Source organism: Hyperoodon ampullatus, assembly GCF_949752795.1.
Source record: "Hyperoodon ampullatus genome assembly, chromosome: 4".
NCBI lineage: Eukaryota > Metazoa > Chordata > Mammalia > Artiodactyla > Ziphiidae > Hyperoodon > Hyperoodon ampullatus.
In genome coordinates, this window is record NC_136917.1 from 25,949,327 (window position 1) to 25,965,881 (window position 16,555).

Consider the following 16,555-nt stretch of genomic DNA (forward strand, 5'->3'; position numbering starts at 1 on the left):
ACTGCCCAGTCCAGTCCTCTAGACTGAGGTCTGTCTCCCACGAGACGACCAGGATCCTTTCCCTTCACTTGCCAACCCTCACAGCCAAACCTCGGCCGGAGCGGGGTCAGCGCCCACCCCGTGTCAGGTGTCCCCTGGGCACTGCCCCAGTCTGTAGCAAGTGTCCTTGCTGTAGATACGCTGCGCGGGGGGCCTTTACCTGGGGAGCACTCCACTTGATCCTTGGCTGCTTTTAGATCTCAGACTAAATTCAGTAGTCCTCACTGGCCCAGAGGTTCAGAATTGGGGCACACTGCCCAGTTATTTAGCTGGCCTTGTCAGCCCTGGGTCAGTGAGTTCAGCCCTGAGTTACAGGACGGAATGGGCCCCACGTTGGGCACCAAAATTTGTTGCTGCATTAAATCGTATGGACCCCGCTCGCCTGGCCAAGGCTGGCTGCCTCGGGGTGGGGGTGGGGTCCTTTTTCCATTCGAGTTCGGTAGTGGGTGAATAGGAATCAGAAGCTGAGATGCGCAAGTTTTATTCAGTGGCCAAAGGCTGGAGAAGCGGGAGCTAAGTTCACAGACGAACTTCTCGCCCACCTGGCGAGGGGGATTTAATTTTAAAGGGAGGAGTGAGGCTAATGATGGGGACCCATATGTAGTAGTCTGCGGGGGAGGGGCAGGACTTTTTGGAGGGAGTGGGGGGGTCACCCCCTTTTTATCCTGTTTTTTGATCCTTAATACCTGGTCCTGGCTGCCGGTGGGTGTGTCATTTAATATGCTAATGTAGTCAAATCAGCGTATAACGAGACGATTCTGTTGGAGGTCAGATTTGTCGCCATCTTGGTCCCAGTGGTTCCATTTGGTTTTTTTCTTTGTGTGTGTGTGTGTAGCTCTGAACCCTTTAACTTAAAAAGATTGTGTTCACTCCCGCTAAAGGTGGGGGGGTCGGAGGGTCGTGAGCAAGGATGCTCCTAAGGGTCGGAGCTGGAGAGTTGAGCAAAAGACCTGGAGCAGCTCTGGCAACACGCTTGGGGCGATCAACCTAATTCCCTGGGCATAGCATCCGGCTTTGGACCTGGGAGTTGTGGCCACACCCCTTCTGAATCGTGACCTCCTGGGGTCACACAAATAGATGCTGAGTGCGGTGGAGAGAACCCTGTGCAGAGAACCCTGTGCGTCTCCCCTGTAGGGGCCTCTGTGGGGACTGAGCCTCAGCGCGCCCCTCCCCTTCTTTCCTGAGCACTCCTAGGTTCCCAGGTGACAGGGAGCGTCGGTCACATAAAAGGGAGCCTCGAAGGTGAGGCTGCCCAAGGCTGGGGGTGGCCCTCTCTGGGAAGGCCTCCCCGCCCCCATCTTTCCTCCCACCTCTGGGCCCTGGCTGAGGGGCAGGCAGTTGTCGTTTCTGTGACACGGAGGGCTGAGCCAGCGGGGTGCAGACGAGGGGCTGTGTTTATTGGAACAAAATATGCAGTTAGATTGCACCCCAGTTACCCACAACCCCTCCGCCCCCCGCCTGCCACCTGGACCCCCTCCTCTGGAAGGGTGGCCGGCTGGTGTCTGCCACCTTCACGTCGCCGGTCCCAGGCCTGGGCAGCCGTGTGGTGGTCACTCTTGGATGTTCTGCCCGATCCAACCTCTCACAGCAGCCACCCGGGTGTAGACGCCCGGGAACTGGGGTCGCCCACAGCCGTAACCCCAGCTGGTGACCCCAGTTAGCACCCACCGGCCAGAGGGCTCCCTGCAGGCCAGGGGTCCCCCAGCGTCACCCTGAGGAGAGGAGAGGAGAGGAAAGGCACTCAGAGCAGGCAGCACCTCCCCGGCAGCAGCCAAGGGTGGGCTGGCCTGATCTGTGTGCTCCTGGGCCACCACGGGAGTCTCACCTGGGCTCCCCCTGTGACCCCAGCTAGTGCCTTCCCCTGTGAGCCTCACTCGTATTATCTGGGAAATTGGTTCAGTGCTCGGGTGAGCGTTCATCCGCCTGGCAGACATTGGTGGGCACCCGCCTGGCGGTCCAGGAGCAGAACCGGGCCTCAGGCCACAGCCTCTGCCCGGCCTGCTCCTGACCCTCTGAGGGGCAGGGGAGGGTGCGGTGGGGGGGACGCCGGCTTCTTAGGGGTGTCCACGAAGTGGTTGTCCAGTGGAAACTCGGAGACCCAAAAGGTGCCCTGTTTGATCTAACCGAGGAAGCACACCGCAGGGTGGGGCCTGGCCCGCCGAGAGCCCCGGTCCAGTTGCACAGTGTGCTCACCGAGCAGCTGTCCACCCCGCCCTGCGGGAAGCCCGCGCACAGCATGCGGCTGCTGATCTGCACCGGGTAGAAGCGGCGGCACGTCTGCTCGCTGAGGAGGCGCACGGCCGCCTTCTGCAGCTGCCGCGCCATCGAGCCTGCGGGCGAGACGGGACCTGGTGGGCCCGCGCCCGCCCTGCCCCGTTGGGACTCCCGATGGGGGCGCAGGCGGGGTCCTTCCCGACGCCCCCGGACCCTTAACCCTCGGGGGGCGGGGGGCCCATCCGCACCTACCTCCCTCACGCACGGAGCCCCAGCCGGTGATGACGCAGCGCGCGCCGTCGGGGGGCCGGGGCGCGGGCTCGGGCAGGCAGATGGGCCGCACCAGGCGGCTGCGGCGCACGGGCCCCGCCAGCTCCAGCAGCGCTACGTCGTAGTCCAGCGTGTAGAGGTTGTAGAAGGGGTGCTTGTGGATGCGCGCCACGCGCTCCAGCTGCCCCTCGGCGCCGCTCAGGAACGGCGTGCCCAGGAAGGCCGCCCACTGCTTGGGGTCCCCGTAGCTGCGGGACGTCGGGGACAAGCGTCCGCCCGGGTCCCCGCACCCCGGCGCTGCTCGCCCGGGGCTCCCCGGCACCCTGCCCCGCGGGGGCTGCGTCCGCGGTCGGCTGGGGAACCTCAGATGGGGCACTTGACCTCGGTTGAGTCGTCCCTTTGTCCTAGAACAGCGAGGAGGACGGGGGGGGGGGGGCCCGCGCCCAGCTGGCCCCCAGGCACTGAGGTGACACTACAAGCTGTGTCCATTTCCACCAAATATTACGGCTCTCCCGCCTGCCCACCCGCTTTGAGCTCGGCACCGCGAGGCGCATCCTGAGCTGGGTTTCTCCGTGGAGGGCAGGGCCCCTGGCCTGGTCCTCCTACTGCACACCCTGCCAGGAGGGGGACTCCCCACTGGGTGACCTTTAGGGTGGTGTCAGTCCGAGCAGGATGGCTAGGGATGGAGGTGTCCCGCTGGCCCGGAGACCCGGCCTGGGGCCGCCCCGTTTGGTGGGGGTTGGGGACTGGACTTCGCCCCGCTGCCTTGTGTGGCCAGGGGAGGGCTGTGCGGAGGAGGGTACAGCCTGGGGCAGCGGCCTGGGGCAAAGGGCTTTCCAGGCAAAGGCGTGTAGGCGCCACACCCTGAGTTTTCGGTCTACGATTGGGTCCCAGACACCGGCCATTCGGGGCGGGTGGGACTCACACGTCAAAGCAGTGCGCTGCCGACAGCAGCCACCTCTCGGCCACCAGCACGGCCCCGCAGCGGTGCTCCCGCCGCCGTAGCCACAGGCTCACCTGCCACGGCCACTCCCCGCGGCCCGCGGCGCTGCCGCCCACGATCCTGGTCAGCGCTGCTGTCGGCGCCAGGCCGCAGTCTGCCGAAGAGGTGGGCGTGGGTCGGCGGTCAGACCACACCTCCTCCATGCAGACCGCCCAGCTCCGCCCCTGCGCGCAGCCCCGGGTAGCGGCACCTGGGAGCAGGGAGTGGGGTGGGGGACCCACCTCGGGAAAACGCCTTCCCCCAGGGACCCTGGGCCTGGCGCTTGGTCCTACAAACGAGCCTCTTCTGGGCTTTTCTCAGATAATGCATTTAAGTTTGGTTCCTGTAACCTCAGCCTTGGGGCCTCACCTGGGGGCCAGGCCAGCATCCCCTGTCGCTCCCCACTCCTCCCAGGCCTCTTTCAGTCCCCTAGGAGCCCAGTTCCCTGCTGCCCCAGGGCCTTTGCACACCCCAGCTGCTTGCCAGGAGGCCCTGCCTGGTCTCACCAGCTCCTGCACTGGCTGGTCTTCCGGGATGCCCTGTCAGGGGCTCTTTACCTGGGTCTAGTGACCCAGTGTCCTTCCCAGGGTAGTCCCTCTGTCCTGTGACAGACACCCTCCCCTACCTGCAGCACAGGGTGCACCCTCAGAACACAAGAGTAGGAAGACCAAATGGGTAGCTCCAAGGAGTGCTGCAGGGACTGCCGTCAGCACCCGGTGGGGGGGCGCTCAGGTACACATCTGATAATTCCCACAGGCTGTTTTCCAGCTCTACAGCCAGTGCCCCCTCCCCAGCCCTGTCTCCCACCAGCCAGCCGCCTCCCCTGCCCTCCATGGTCGGGGAAGGCACGGAACAATATGTGCCATGTCAGGAACCCTCCTCCACCTCCTGACCCCCACGTTGAGAACTGTAGCTGCTGGAAAAGGAAGAATCACCAGGCTGGAGGCCCGACCCAGAGACAGCCGGCTGCAGAGTTAACAAGAACCAGTATTTCTCCCAAGGACACGCTGCAGCCGTAAAGTATCAACACGCCGCCTCCTCTGAGCATCCCTGCTGGATGGGCAGGGGCAGTGAGGTCCCCTTGAGCCTGGAGGATCTCAGTCACAGAGACTCTGCCCTGATTTCCAGCCCAGTCCAGCACCTCAGCTGAGGGGTCTCTGGACTCGACTTTCTTGTGGTCCCCGGAGAGGCACCATGTGCAGACTCCTGGCACGTGGTCTGCTTTGCTCTGAGCCGGTCAAACTCTGCTTCCTCAGCATCCCCTCCACCCCTTCTGCCCTGGATCCCACAGCACCTGCCTCTCCCTCTGTTTGGTGAGCCACCCCTTGGTTCTTTGGTGTGCGCTGCCTTGCTGCAGCGAGCCCATAACCCTGACTTTGTGGGTGCAGGTCTGTGTCTGGGGACTTGGGCTGACTGGGCCAGCCTCTGTGTGAATGTGGGGGGCAGTGAAGGGCGGGGAACAGAAGCCGGGCCCCATTCTTTGCTTGGTGCCTGGGACACTGTGGACGGCATCTATTTGAGCCGTAGGAAATTGCCTACATTTGATGGGGCTTTGTTTTTGACCCAGAAATCTGGCAGTTTCATATGGTTCTGATTAATATTTTATAAAAATGAACTCCACATCCCAGACACAAGCTCAGGGCCATGTTCTCTGTCACATTTGTCAGCCAGTTGCTGCCCTGTTGTACCCCACCCTTAGGCCTGTGGGACCAGCCGTTACATGTGCATCTGCCCTGTCAGTGCCGGGTCCCTGCCGTCGGGGCCTACGATGGTCTGACTTGTGTCCCCTCCAAAATTCTTAAGTGGAAGCCCTGACCCCCAGAACCTCAGGATGGGACTTTTGGAGATGGGGCTTTTAAAGAGACAATTAAAGTAAAATGAAGTTGTTCGGGTGGCCCTAATCCAGCATGACTGGTGTCCGTATAATAAGAGGAAATTAGGACACAGACACCCACAGCGGGGAGACCACATGAGGATGTGGGGAGAAGATGGCCGTCCTCACACCGAGGAGAGAGGCCTCAGAGGGTTCCAGCCCTGCTGACACCTCCATCTCTACCCCCCAGACTGGGACGCTGTGACAGCAGCCCTAGCAACTGACACAGGACTCCCACCACCCAGCCACGTCACTCCGTTTCTCTGGGTACCTGGTAGCTGGGAGCCCACGGTGGTCTCCGTGGCATGTGGAAGTGGCGTCTGTCCCCTAGTGGTGGTGGTCATGGCGGTGGTGGTCCTGTTGGCAGGTTGGCTGGTCACCCTGCTGGTGGCCCAGGGGGTGGGTCTGCTGGCCATGACCCCCAGGACCATGAGGCCAGCCGTCGTCCTGGCAGGGTGACTGCTGGTGGGCGTCCTCGTGGTGGGCGGCGGGGGCGTGGAGAGGGAGTGGGAGGACATGATGGCGAGGATCCAGCCCTTCAGCCGGGTGATGCGGGTGTACACGCCTGGCTTCTTGGCCTGAGCACAGCCGATGCCCCAGCTCACAATCCCCGCCAGATAGAACACGCCAGGCGTCTCCTCACAGGCCAGGGGTCCCCCAGAGTCACCCTGAAAAGGAAGGACAGAGGGCCGGCTGACCATACCGGCACCCTCTCCACAGAAGCACTGCCAGGCGCTCCCGTGCTGCCACGAGTGGGAGAAACTCCTCAGCAGAGCTAGACACGCACAGGACCTCAGAAGGACGGGCCTCACACCCATGTGGGGCTGTGAGACCTTGCGTGACCTTGAGCAAGTCACCTCTCTCTGAGCCAAGACTGCTCTTACTTTTGCATTGGAAACAGCAGAAAACCCTAAAGAGAACTCTCCTGGGCAAGAATATACAATGGGAAAAAGACAGTCTCTTCAGCAAGTGGTGTTGGGAAAGCAGGACAGCCACATGTAAATCAGTGAAGTTAGAACACACCCTCATGCCATGCACAAAAATAAACTCAGAATGGCTTAAAGACTTAAATGTAAGCCGTGACACCATAAAACACCTAGGAGAGACCATAGGCAAAACATTCTCTAACATAAATCGTGCCAATGTTTTCTTAGGTTAGTCTCCCAAGGCAATAGAAATAAAAGCAAAAATAAACAAATGGGACCTAATCAAACTTACAAGCTTGCACAGCAAAAGAAACCATAAAAAAAAAACAAAAACGAAAAGACAACCTACAGAATGGGAGAAAATACTTGCAAATGATGCAACCGACAAGGGCTTAATCTCCAAAATATAGAAACAGCTCATACAACTCAATAACAAAAAAACAAACAACCCAATCGAAAAACGGGCAGAAGACCTAAATAGACATTTCTCCAAAGAAGACAAACAGATGGCCAACAGGCACATGAAAAGATGCTCAACATCACTAATTATTACAGAAATGCAAATCGAAACTACAATGAGGTACCACCTCATGCTGGTCAGAATGGCCATCATTAAAAAGTCTACAAATAACAAATGCTGGAGAGGGTGTGGAGAAAAGGGAACACTCTTACACTGTTGGTAGGAATGTAAGTTGGTGCAGCCACTGTGGAGAACAGTGTGGAGGTTCCTTAAAAAACTAAAAGTAGCGACTTCCCTGGCGGTCCAATGGTTAGGACTCCATGCTTCCACTACAGGGGGCACGGGTTCGATCCCTGGTCGGGGAACTAAGATCCCGCATGCTGTGTGGCGCAGCCCCCCAAAAAAACTAAAAATAAAGTTGCCATATGATCCATCAATCTCACTCCTGGGCATATATCTGCAAAATACAAAAAATTTAATTCAAAAAGATATATGCCCCCCAACATTCATAGCAGCACTATTTACAGTAGCCAAGACATGGAAGCAACCTAAATGTCCATCAACAGATGAATGGACAAAGAAGATGTGGTACATTTATACAATGGAATATTACTCAGCCATAAAAAAGAATGAAATGACACCATTTGCAAAAACATGGATGGACCTAGAGATTACCGTACTAAGCAAAGTAAGTCAGAAAGAGAACGACAAATACCATATGATATCACTTATATGTAGAATCAAAAATATGACACAAATTAACTTATTTGTGAAACAGAAACAGACTCACAGACATAGAGAACAGACCTGTGGTTGCCAAAGGGGAAGGGGAGGGGGGAGGGATAAATTAGGAGTTTGGGATTAACAGACACACACGACTGTATATAAAATAAACAACAAGGCTCTACTGTATAGCGCAAGGAACTATATTCAATATCTTGAAATAAACTGTAATGGAAAAGAATATATTTATATACATACAGACGTATAACTGAATCACTGCTGTACACCAGAAACTAACACAACGTTGTAAGTAAACTATACTTAAGTAAAATAAAGAAAAATTTAAAAGCATGATGTTTGCTGTAGGTTTCCATTATATGTCTATCATAGGGTTAGAATTTTTTTAATTTTTTAATTAAAAAGGTTGTTAAAAATTATCAGATGCTTTTTTTCTGTGATTTTGACAATGATCCTGTTTCTCCCCTTCAGTGTACTAATGCAATGAATAGCATTAATGGATAGTCTTGTGTGGAGCCGAACTTTCTATGACATCAACTCACTTTGGTTGTGATGTATTTCCCTTGTAATACATACCCTGCTGGCTTGAATTTGCTAATATTTTATTAAGGGTTTTTTCATCTATGCTTCTAAGTAAGACTGGCCTATGCATTTCCTTTTTTAAAATTTTTTTACTTATTTTTTTTTTTGCCATGTCACGTGGCTTGTGGGATCTTAGTTCCCCAACCAGGGATTGAACCCAGACTACGGCAGTGAAAGCGCCAAGCCTAACCACTGGACCACCAGGGAACTCCCTGAATTTCTTTACCTGTGTCTTTCTCTGGCCTTGATAGCATGGTTCAGCTAGCTTCTTTTTATGTTCTGGAGCTGATTTGTTTCCCCTTAAAAATGGGTCTAAACCGGGTCCCTCCTGGACTCACCTGGCAGGAGTCAACCTTGCCCTCCAGGAACCCCGCACAGATCATCCTGTCCGTGAGCGAGAAGTTGTAGAGGGCACTGCATGCCTTCTGGTCTATGATGCCCACGGATGCCCGCTGCAGGAGGTCAGGCTTGGTGGCTGCCAGGACAAGGAGACCACCCCCCAGGGCCACTTACACAGGGACCACTGTTCAGTAGCGGGCTTCACTCTAACCACAACCCCCGAGGGAGGTGCCATCCCCGTCCTACAGGCCAAGGCCCGGAGGCCCATGGCCTTGCAGCGATGTAAAGTCACACAGTGAGAAGGAGGCGGGTCCCACCCTAGAATCTCACCACTGTCCCTGAGCGGATTCCCTAGCACCTTGGGTGACCTGCAAGGGGGCTACTCTGAGGTTTCAAAGGAAGCATTAACTCTTGGGGGGGCCTGTGAAGGGTATATAACACAAGGGTCCCCAAACTTTTTCCATAAAGGGCCACAGAGTAAATATGTTCTGCTTTACAGGCCAGACAGCCTGTTAGGACCACTCAGCTCTGCTTTTGTAGCAGGAAAGCTGCCCGGGGCTATCAGTAAGTGAGTGGGCGTGGCTGCGTGCCAGTAAAACCATCTATAAAAAGCAGCCGCACTGGGCCCACGGGCCCTGAGTTAGTGGAGAGGTGAGTGGTTTGCGGGCGGTGTGGGACCAGAGCCCCAGGCGGGAGTGGGGGGGCGGAGGCTCACCGTTTCCCTCCTGCGTGTTGCCCCATCCAGAGATCACGCACTTGCGGCCCACGGGGAACTTCTGGATGGCCAGGGGCAGGCAGACAGGCTGCACGTACTTGTTGAAGACCAGGGGCCTGGCCAGCTCCAGCACGGCCACGTCGAAGTCCAGGATGCTGGGATTGTACTGGGGGTGCAGCACCACCCGCCTGAGCCCCATCTTCACGGGGCTCCCGCCGACGCCCGAGAGGGACGCAGTGCCCAGGTGGGCCCGCACCAGCTCCACCTTTGTGCTGCGGGGAAGGGACCGCTCAGACTCCCTGCCGCCCCCAGGGCACCGGGCAGAGCTGCGGGACCCAGGTCCCGGGGAGGGCACCACGAGACCGTGGGCAAGGCAGGGAGCCCCCCCGGGCCTCATTTCCTTCTGGGACAAGAAGGCATGAGAGACCCCCACGGCTTTGTGACAATCAGAGGTCAATGCCACCTGCCCTTGAGTGGCGGGGAGGAGCCTGCCCCCCAACTCGGCCCCTCTGTGTCCCTCACAGAACAGCTCTACAGGATCCTCCTGGAAGCCACTCCCCAGAGTCCCCTACTTCACGCTGCCCCCCATCTGCCCCCTACCCCCCCGCAGCTGGACGTGACCCTGGCCACCTGCTGGGGCCTAAGTGGTCCCTGCATGCACGGGGATTTGATGGTGGGGGGACCCGGTGATGACGGGGGAGCCGAGGGGGCCTTACTGGTTGAAGCAGTGGGCGGCAGACAGCAGCCAGCGGTCCCCCACCACGGTGGCTCCACAGAAGTGCCGGGAACCCTCCTTCAGGCTGACCTGCCAGGGCACCTCCCCGGAGGCGGCCCCAAACCCGCCCACGATCCGGGTGGGCTTCTCCAGCGCCGGCCTGGCCCCGCACTCTGCGGGGACGAGACAGGAGGGCTCGCGCATCTCAGCCCGCTCGGCGGGCGGCAGTACCACCCTGGTTCCAGAGGGGCCTCGGGACACAGGGCACAGCCTCTGGGCTCTGGCTGGGCCAGGGCACAATCATCCCGTCACACACATGAAGAAATCGAGGCTTAAAGGAGCCCTAAGGTTTTAAGCAAGTACAAGTACGCGGCCCAGCTGGGGGGATGTGGGCGAAAAAGAAGATAAAATCACAGCAGCCCTGTCCCCACCAGTGTCAGCGCGGCAGACAGGCCACAGCCCAGGCAGCTGTGGACAAAGGCAGAGTCGGGTTGTTACGGGGTTGGGGGCAGGGTGGGTGCAGGTGACTTTAAATGAGGCAGAATTAAACAATTACACTCCAATAAAAATTTTTTTAAAAAATAAATAATAAAATAAGCAGGAAAAAATGAAAAAAAGTTAATTTGATATTCACTTCCATAGGCAAAAACAATATATCAAAAAAATTTTTTTGTAACATAACTTTTTCTGTGTGTTGTGTGATGTTTATTTGATTGTATGCATGTGTGTGTACCCCTGTGTATGTGTGTCTTTAGCAATATATCTTTGGCCAGGTACACAGTACTTTGAAAAACTGGTATGTACTCAACATAAATCATGTATTCTTTCTAATGGGAGTGTACTTTACTATTCTTCCTACTCTTTATTTTTAAATATTTAATAAAGATGGGGGGCACATCTTTGTATACCACTTTGTATACCACTGTCTGTCAGAATTTCACATTATTAATTACAGTATAAATCTTGAATTGTTAAATGATTGAGTAGGAGCAACCAAGAATAAAGGAGATTTTTGTGTTAAAAAAATAAAAAAAGAGGCAGAGTTTCGACTGGCTTTGAGCCTCGCAGGTCTGTGGGACCACAAAGGTGGATCGGTATCAGATCCGGGCAGTGACTGGACCTGGGTCCTCGGAAACCACAAAGTCGAGACAGGTGGAGAATTTGTGTGCTTCGTGTGGGTGCTTGTGTCTGCGATAACCCCAGGTCAGTCGCTCTCCCACCCTGGCCCCATCGTCATGGTCACTGGCCTCTTGCTGACCCTTCAGGATATTCTGAGTACTCTCCAGGCCGGCAGTAGGTATTATCAGGCAGTAAATGTGAAGCATGACCACTAGTCTTTGCCTGGGCATTTGACAGACATCACTAATCGATCACCCATCTCTTCCCCACAGAGAGCTTCAGAAAGCCAGTACCAATCCACCCAACCCCGCACGGAGCGGACACCCACTTCTGCTGTCTCCCCAGAAAGTACCTTGTGGCTTAGAAGCAGTGGCTGAGTCGAGAGGCACGGCGCTGGGGGCCAAAGTGGGTCTGGTGGGTGTGTTGACCACCGGGCTCTGGGGGCTGGTGGGCCAGGCGGTGCTGGGGATGGCTGGGGCAGGAGCCGCCGTGGGGGCCAGAGGCTTGCTCGCAGCGGCAATGGCCTCCAGGATCCAGTCACGCAGCCTGGTCACTCGGGCGTACACCCCCGGACGCCGGGCTTCTGCACAGCCAATTCCCCAGCTCACAATGCCAGCCAGGAAGAACCTTCCGGAGGGCTCCTCGCAGACCAGGGGGCCCCCCGAGTCACCCTGGGAGACAAAGGCACACCCTCAGGAGGGGTCGGGGCTCCCTGGCTGCAGCCAGTCCCAATCCCAGAGCCACATGGTCAGAGAAGGAGCCCTGGTTGGAGGCCTTCTCCCCACGCGCTCACAGAGCACATGTGGGCTGATACACATCTCGGAACCTCAGTCTCCTCTTCTAAAAAAATAAAATAGGACAGTTGGACTATGAGATCTCTAAGACCTCTTTCAGTTCTACCACTGGCAGTTAAAAACCCAACCCAAATAAACAATATCCCCTCCTCTGCTTAGCCCAGCAGACCTTGGGTAATGTCACCAGTGGCTTAGGAACCTCCAATCATCATGCAGCGTCCTCCTGCAGGGCCGCATCTGCCTTCACTCATCCTGTCTTGCTATCCTTTGCCTTCTCCTCACACCCAGCTTACCGTGACTCTTTCATCCTTAAACACAAGCTCGCTCTTACTATTTCCCGCTGTTTTCTCCAGCTTCTGGCACTGATGTGGTACCCTGAGCACATGTAGCAGCCGCTCCCCACCCACCAGGCCTTAGAAAGGAGAGCAAAGATATAAACTAAAAAGAAAAAGGAAATCCACAGCCATGTGACAAACCAAGCAGAGGAAATCTTGGTGGTGGACCAGCAACAGAAGACTCCCCCTTCCGGGGAGAGGGGAACCTCGGGTGGGAAACCTGGGGGCCTTTCCCAGCCACCTCAGGGGCTGGCAAGGCATCGTCTGGCGCCTCTGGCTTCTTTCCCAGGCACCGGGCTCACCTGGCAGGAATCCACCTTCCCATCCAGGTAGCCGGCACACAGCATCCTGTCGGTGAGCGAGTGGCCATACAGGCTGGCGCACAGGGCCTGGTCCAGCAGCTCCACGGTGGCTTTCTGCAGCATCTCAGGCTTGACGACTGCCCAGCATGGGGAGAAACAAGCAGGGTGAGCACTCCAGGACCCTGGCAGCCACCCCGAGCCAGGAGGCTGAGCTTCTGTTTCCCCAGCTGCGGTGGAGCTGCTGCAGCCCCAGGTCAGAAATAAGCCAGGTCCATCAATGCCCACTGACCACCCTCTCAGCCTGGACAGCTAAGTGACGTCAAAGTTAACGCCCCAAGACTAGGCTCCTCCCCTCCCCTCCCCAAACCTGCCCGCCCTGAGCTCCCCCTTACCTGCTGGAATCTTTTCTTAGCCCAGCCGTAGCCCCATCTTGGCTAAACATTAAATCAGATTACGTAGCCTTTTCCTCAAATACTCCAGGGTGTTCCCCCCCACACCCGCCCAGCTCAATCCAAGTACCCAAGCTTGGACCACCTACCCTGGCACCCCAGGCCCTTTGCACATGCCGTTCTGGCTGCCTAGAATGCTTGTCCCTGCAGAATCTGTCCGCTTTCCTCCTCTCATCTCCTATTTTAAATTGCAGCCCCCTCCCCTCAACCCCTGCCTTATTTTTCTCCATTCTGTACATCACCATTTGCCACTTATCTTGTTCATTATCTACTGCCCCCTGGAATTGTTCTGTCTGGGTATGGTCTGGGTATGGTAGCCACATGAGGCTATTTAAATGCAGATGGAAATTCATTACAATGAAGTGAAATGTAAAACTCGGTTTCTTGGTAGCGCTAGCCCGTGTCATAGGGCTGCTGGCCCCCGTTGTGGATGGTACCGATGTGGTTTGTGTCCACCACTGAGGGAAGTTTTATTGGGAGGTGCTGGTCTGGACTGGGGGCTCCATGTGAATAGGGGTTTCTGTCTGATTTGCTTCCTGCCCAGTCCCTGGAGTAGGAAGCCTGGTCTTAGCTGAAGTGTCACCATCTCAGGCCCTTTCCTAAAGCTGTCCCCGCCCCCAACTCATTTTTCCTACTGGTTTCCTTCCCAGCATTTATCACCATCAGGTTACAGTCGATATGAGGCAGTTCTGTTCTATAAAATTACCCAAACACTGAATCAGTGAACACTGCCCCGCTGCTCCAGGGGATACACGGGGTCAGGTTCCTGAGAGCCTCTGGTTACAGCCGATCCATACGTACATAACCTCATGATGGTACGTGTTTCTGCTTAAAGACACTTCACTTAACATACATTGTTGATTCGTTAACACTGAGCTCACAGCCCACAGCGCTGTTAACTCTTGCCTGAACGAAGCTCATCTAACACATGTACTTTCTGCCCATAAGGCATATCCCAGCCCTCCTGCACTTAGGACGCTAGCCAGCACTTCAGCTCTACGCTTGGGGCCTGTTTAGATTTTGTGAAACCTGCCACAAAAAGCACAAAAATGCAGAAAAAAAAGTGGCAGTAAACAGACCACGAAAAGGACACTGGTTTCCAGTCTGAGCTGAACCAAGAGGCAGGGCATTGCCCAGCTCCACCTCAGCTGGGAACGACTCAAATTGCACATCAGGGAACAATCACAGATTCTCCCCCCCCCACGAGTATCCACTTGGGGAGACAAATTAATTTTAGCGAGTAGGCGAATTCGCAAATACAGAATCCGCGGCTAATGAGGCCGGACTGTGTGTTGCTTGCTGGGCTGGGCTTTGCTGGCTGCCTGGAGAAGCTGCAGGCGGTAGGTGCTTACGGAAATCCTCCTTGAGGTAGCCCCAGCCCGAGATCAGACACTTCTTCCGGGGCGGGAAGACGTGCACGGCGGCCGGGAGGCACACGGGCTGCACGTGCCTGCTGAACGTCAGGGGGCCACCTAGCTCGAGCACCGCCACGTCGAAGTCGGCCGTGTCAGAGTTGTAGAAGGGGTGCGTGATGATCCGGGCCACTCGGGCCCGCACCGTGCTGGCCTCCGAGCCGCTGAGGTAGGTGCTGCCTGCGTAAGCCACCCACTCGGTGGGGTCTTGGAATCTGCAGAGCAGACAAACCCCCGCTCAGAGGCCCACCAAGGATGGGGCCAGAGGGTGAGGAGGGCAAGGCACTCACCCAGTGGGCAACTGTTAAGGAGGCGCCTCAAAACTCAGCCATCGAGACTAATAATGATATTTTCGGACTTCCCTGGTTTCGCAGTGGTTAAGAATCCGCCTGCCAATGCAGGGGACACGGGTTCGAGCCCTGGGCCGGGAAGATCCCACGTGCCGCAGAGCAACTAAACCTGTGCGTGCGCCACAACTACTGAAGCCTGCGCGCCTAGAGCCCGTGCTCTGCAACAAGAGAAGCCACCGTGCTGAGAAGCCACGCACCACAATGAAGAGTAGCCCCCGCTCGCCGCAACTAGAGAAAGGCTGCGCGCAGCAACGAAGACCCAATGCAGCAAATAAGAATAATAATATTTTCATGCAACATTGTCAAAAATCAGAATGATCGCAAAAAAAAACAACCCCAAAAAACACTCAAAACATGGTGCACGAATTATCAGTATTTTAAACAAAGACAGGATCCAACAGGGCTGGGATTAGGGTGAGGCGAGTGAGGCCTTGAATATGGATTGGCTACTAGATAACATTGCGTGGCTGTTTTTAATTTTCACGGGTGTTATAGTGGTATGTGGGTATGTGAGAGACTCTTGTCTATTTGCACAAATGCATGCGGGAGATTCGGAGGCAATGTGTCATGATGTTTTCTACTTAATTTCAAATGGTTTGGCAAAGATATATATGTATGAATATGTGTGTGAATAATTACAGATGCAGATAGATGGAGAGAGTGGGAGAAAAAACAAATACAGTGAAATAGTAATAACTTTTTAAATCAGATACTGGCATATGGGTGTTTGTTGTCCTATTTTTTCATCTTTTCTACTTAAATATATTCGTAATAAAAATATTAAGAGAAACAAAATTTAAAACGATAAAAAAAGTAACTCTTCTTGCCCTGAATGTCATTGCTTATGTGACCTGTGTCCACCAGACCGTCACTTCCTGGGGCAGCTTTCCCTGGGATTCCCAGCAGGCTGTTCCATTAGTGACCCTGGGGCAATTCGTAGGTAATGGTTTCCCAGGGGAACCCATGCTTCCTGTTGCCCTGTCCTGTCCCCGAGGACTCCTCAGATGGAAATAACCAAATAGCAATGCCTGGCACTGCCAGAGGCTTCCAGAACCTTCTCCCACCTTTGGTGAGCTCCATTCTGATTGGCCACTCTCATTGTTAAAGATTCTGACCATCCTCAACAACAAAAAACAGCCCAATTCAAAATTGGGCAAAGGGACTTCCCTGGTGGCGCAGTGGTTAAGAATCTGCCTGCCAATGCAGGCGACAGGGGTTCGAGCCCTGGGCCGGGAAGATCCCATGTGCCGCGGAGCAACTAAGCCCGTGCGCCACAACTACTGAGCCTGTGCTCTAGAGCCTGTGAGCCACAACTACTGAAGCCCGTGTGCCACAACTACTGAAGCCTGTGTGCTTTAGGGCCTGCGTGCTCTAGGGCCTGCGTGCCGCAACTACTGAGCCCGCGTGCTGCAACTACTGAAGGCCACGCGCCTAGAACTTGTGCTCCGTAACAAGAGAAGCCACTGCAGTGAGAAGCCTGTGCACTGCAACAAAGAGTAGCCCCCTCTCGCCACAACTAGAGAAAGCCTGCACGCAGCAACGAAGACACAACACAGCCAAACAAACAAAACTGGGCATTGCTCCAAAGAAGATGGAGCAATGTCACACAAATGTCACACAAATGGCCAATAAGCACATGAAAAGACGCTCAACATCACTAATCATTAGGGAAATGCAAATCAAAGCCACAGTGAGATATTACTGCACACCCATTAGGACGGCTATTATTAAAAACAAACAAGGCTTCCCTGGTGGCACAGTGGTTGAGAGTCCGCCTGTCGATGCAGGGGACTTGGGTTCGTGCCCCGGTCCGGGAGGATCCCACGTGCCGCGGAGCAGCTGGGCCCGTGAGCCATGGCTGCTGGGCCTGCGCGTCCGGAGCCTGTGCTCCGCAACGGGAGAGGCCACAACAGTGAGAGGCCCGCGTACCGCCAAAAA

At 55.5% G+C, this 16,555-nt stretch overlaps 1 protein-coding gene across 1 annotated transcript in view; it reads right to left on the minus strand.

Moving 5' to 3' along the window:
- Positions 1-1,549: 1,549 nt before the first annotated feature.
- TMPRSS9 (transmembrane serine protease 9) overlaps positions 1,550-16,555 on the minus strand; it is a gene marked incomplete at its 5' end in the record, with an annotated part of 30,046 nt that continues 15,040 nt past the window's right edge. The window contains 11 exons of the mRNA XM_079702963.1: positions 1,550-1,751; positions 2,233-2,369; positions 2,506-2,771; positions 3,449-3,620; positions 5,650-6,046; positions 8,426-8,562; positions 9,142-9,413; positions 9,858-10,029; positions 11,328-11,646; positions 12,407-12,543; positions 14,208-14,482. Of these exons, the coding sequence (XP_079559089.1) occupies positions 1,590-1,751; positions 2,233-2,369; positions 2,506-2,771; positions 3,449-3,620; positions 5,650-6,046; positions 8,426-8,562; positions 9,142-9,413; positions 9,858-10,029; positions 11,328-11,646; positions 12,407-12,543; positions 14,208-14,482 (2,446 nt within the window). The 3' untranslated portion in view covers positions 1,550-1,589. The remainder of the gene's footprint in view (positions 1,752-2,232; positions 2,370-2,505; positions 2,772-3,448; positions 3,621-5,649; positions 6,047-8,425; positions 8,563-9,141; positions 9,414-9,857; positions 10,030-11,327; positions 11,647-12,406; positions 12,544-14,207; positions 14,483-16,555) is intronic.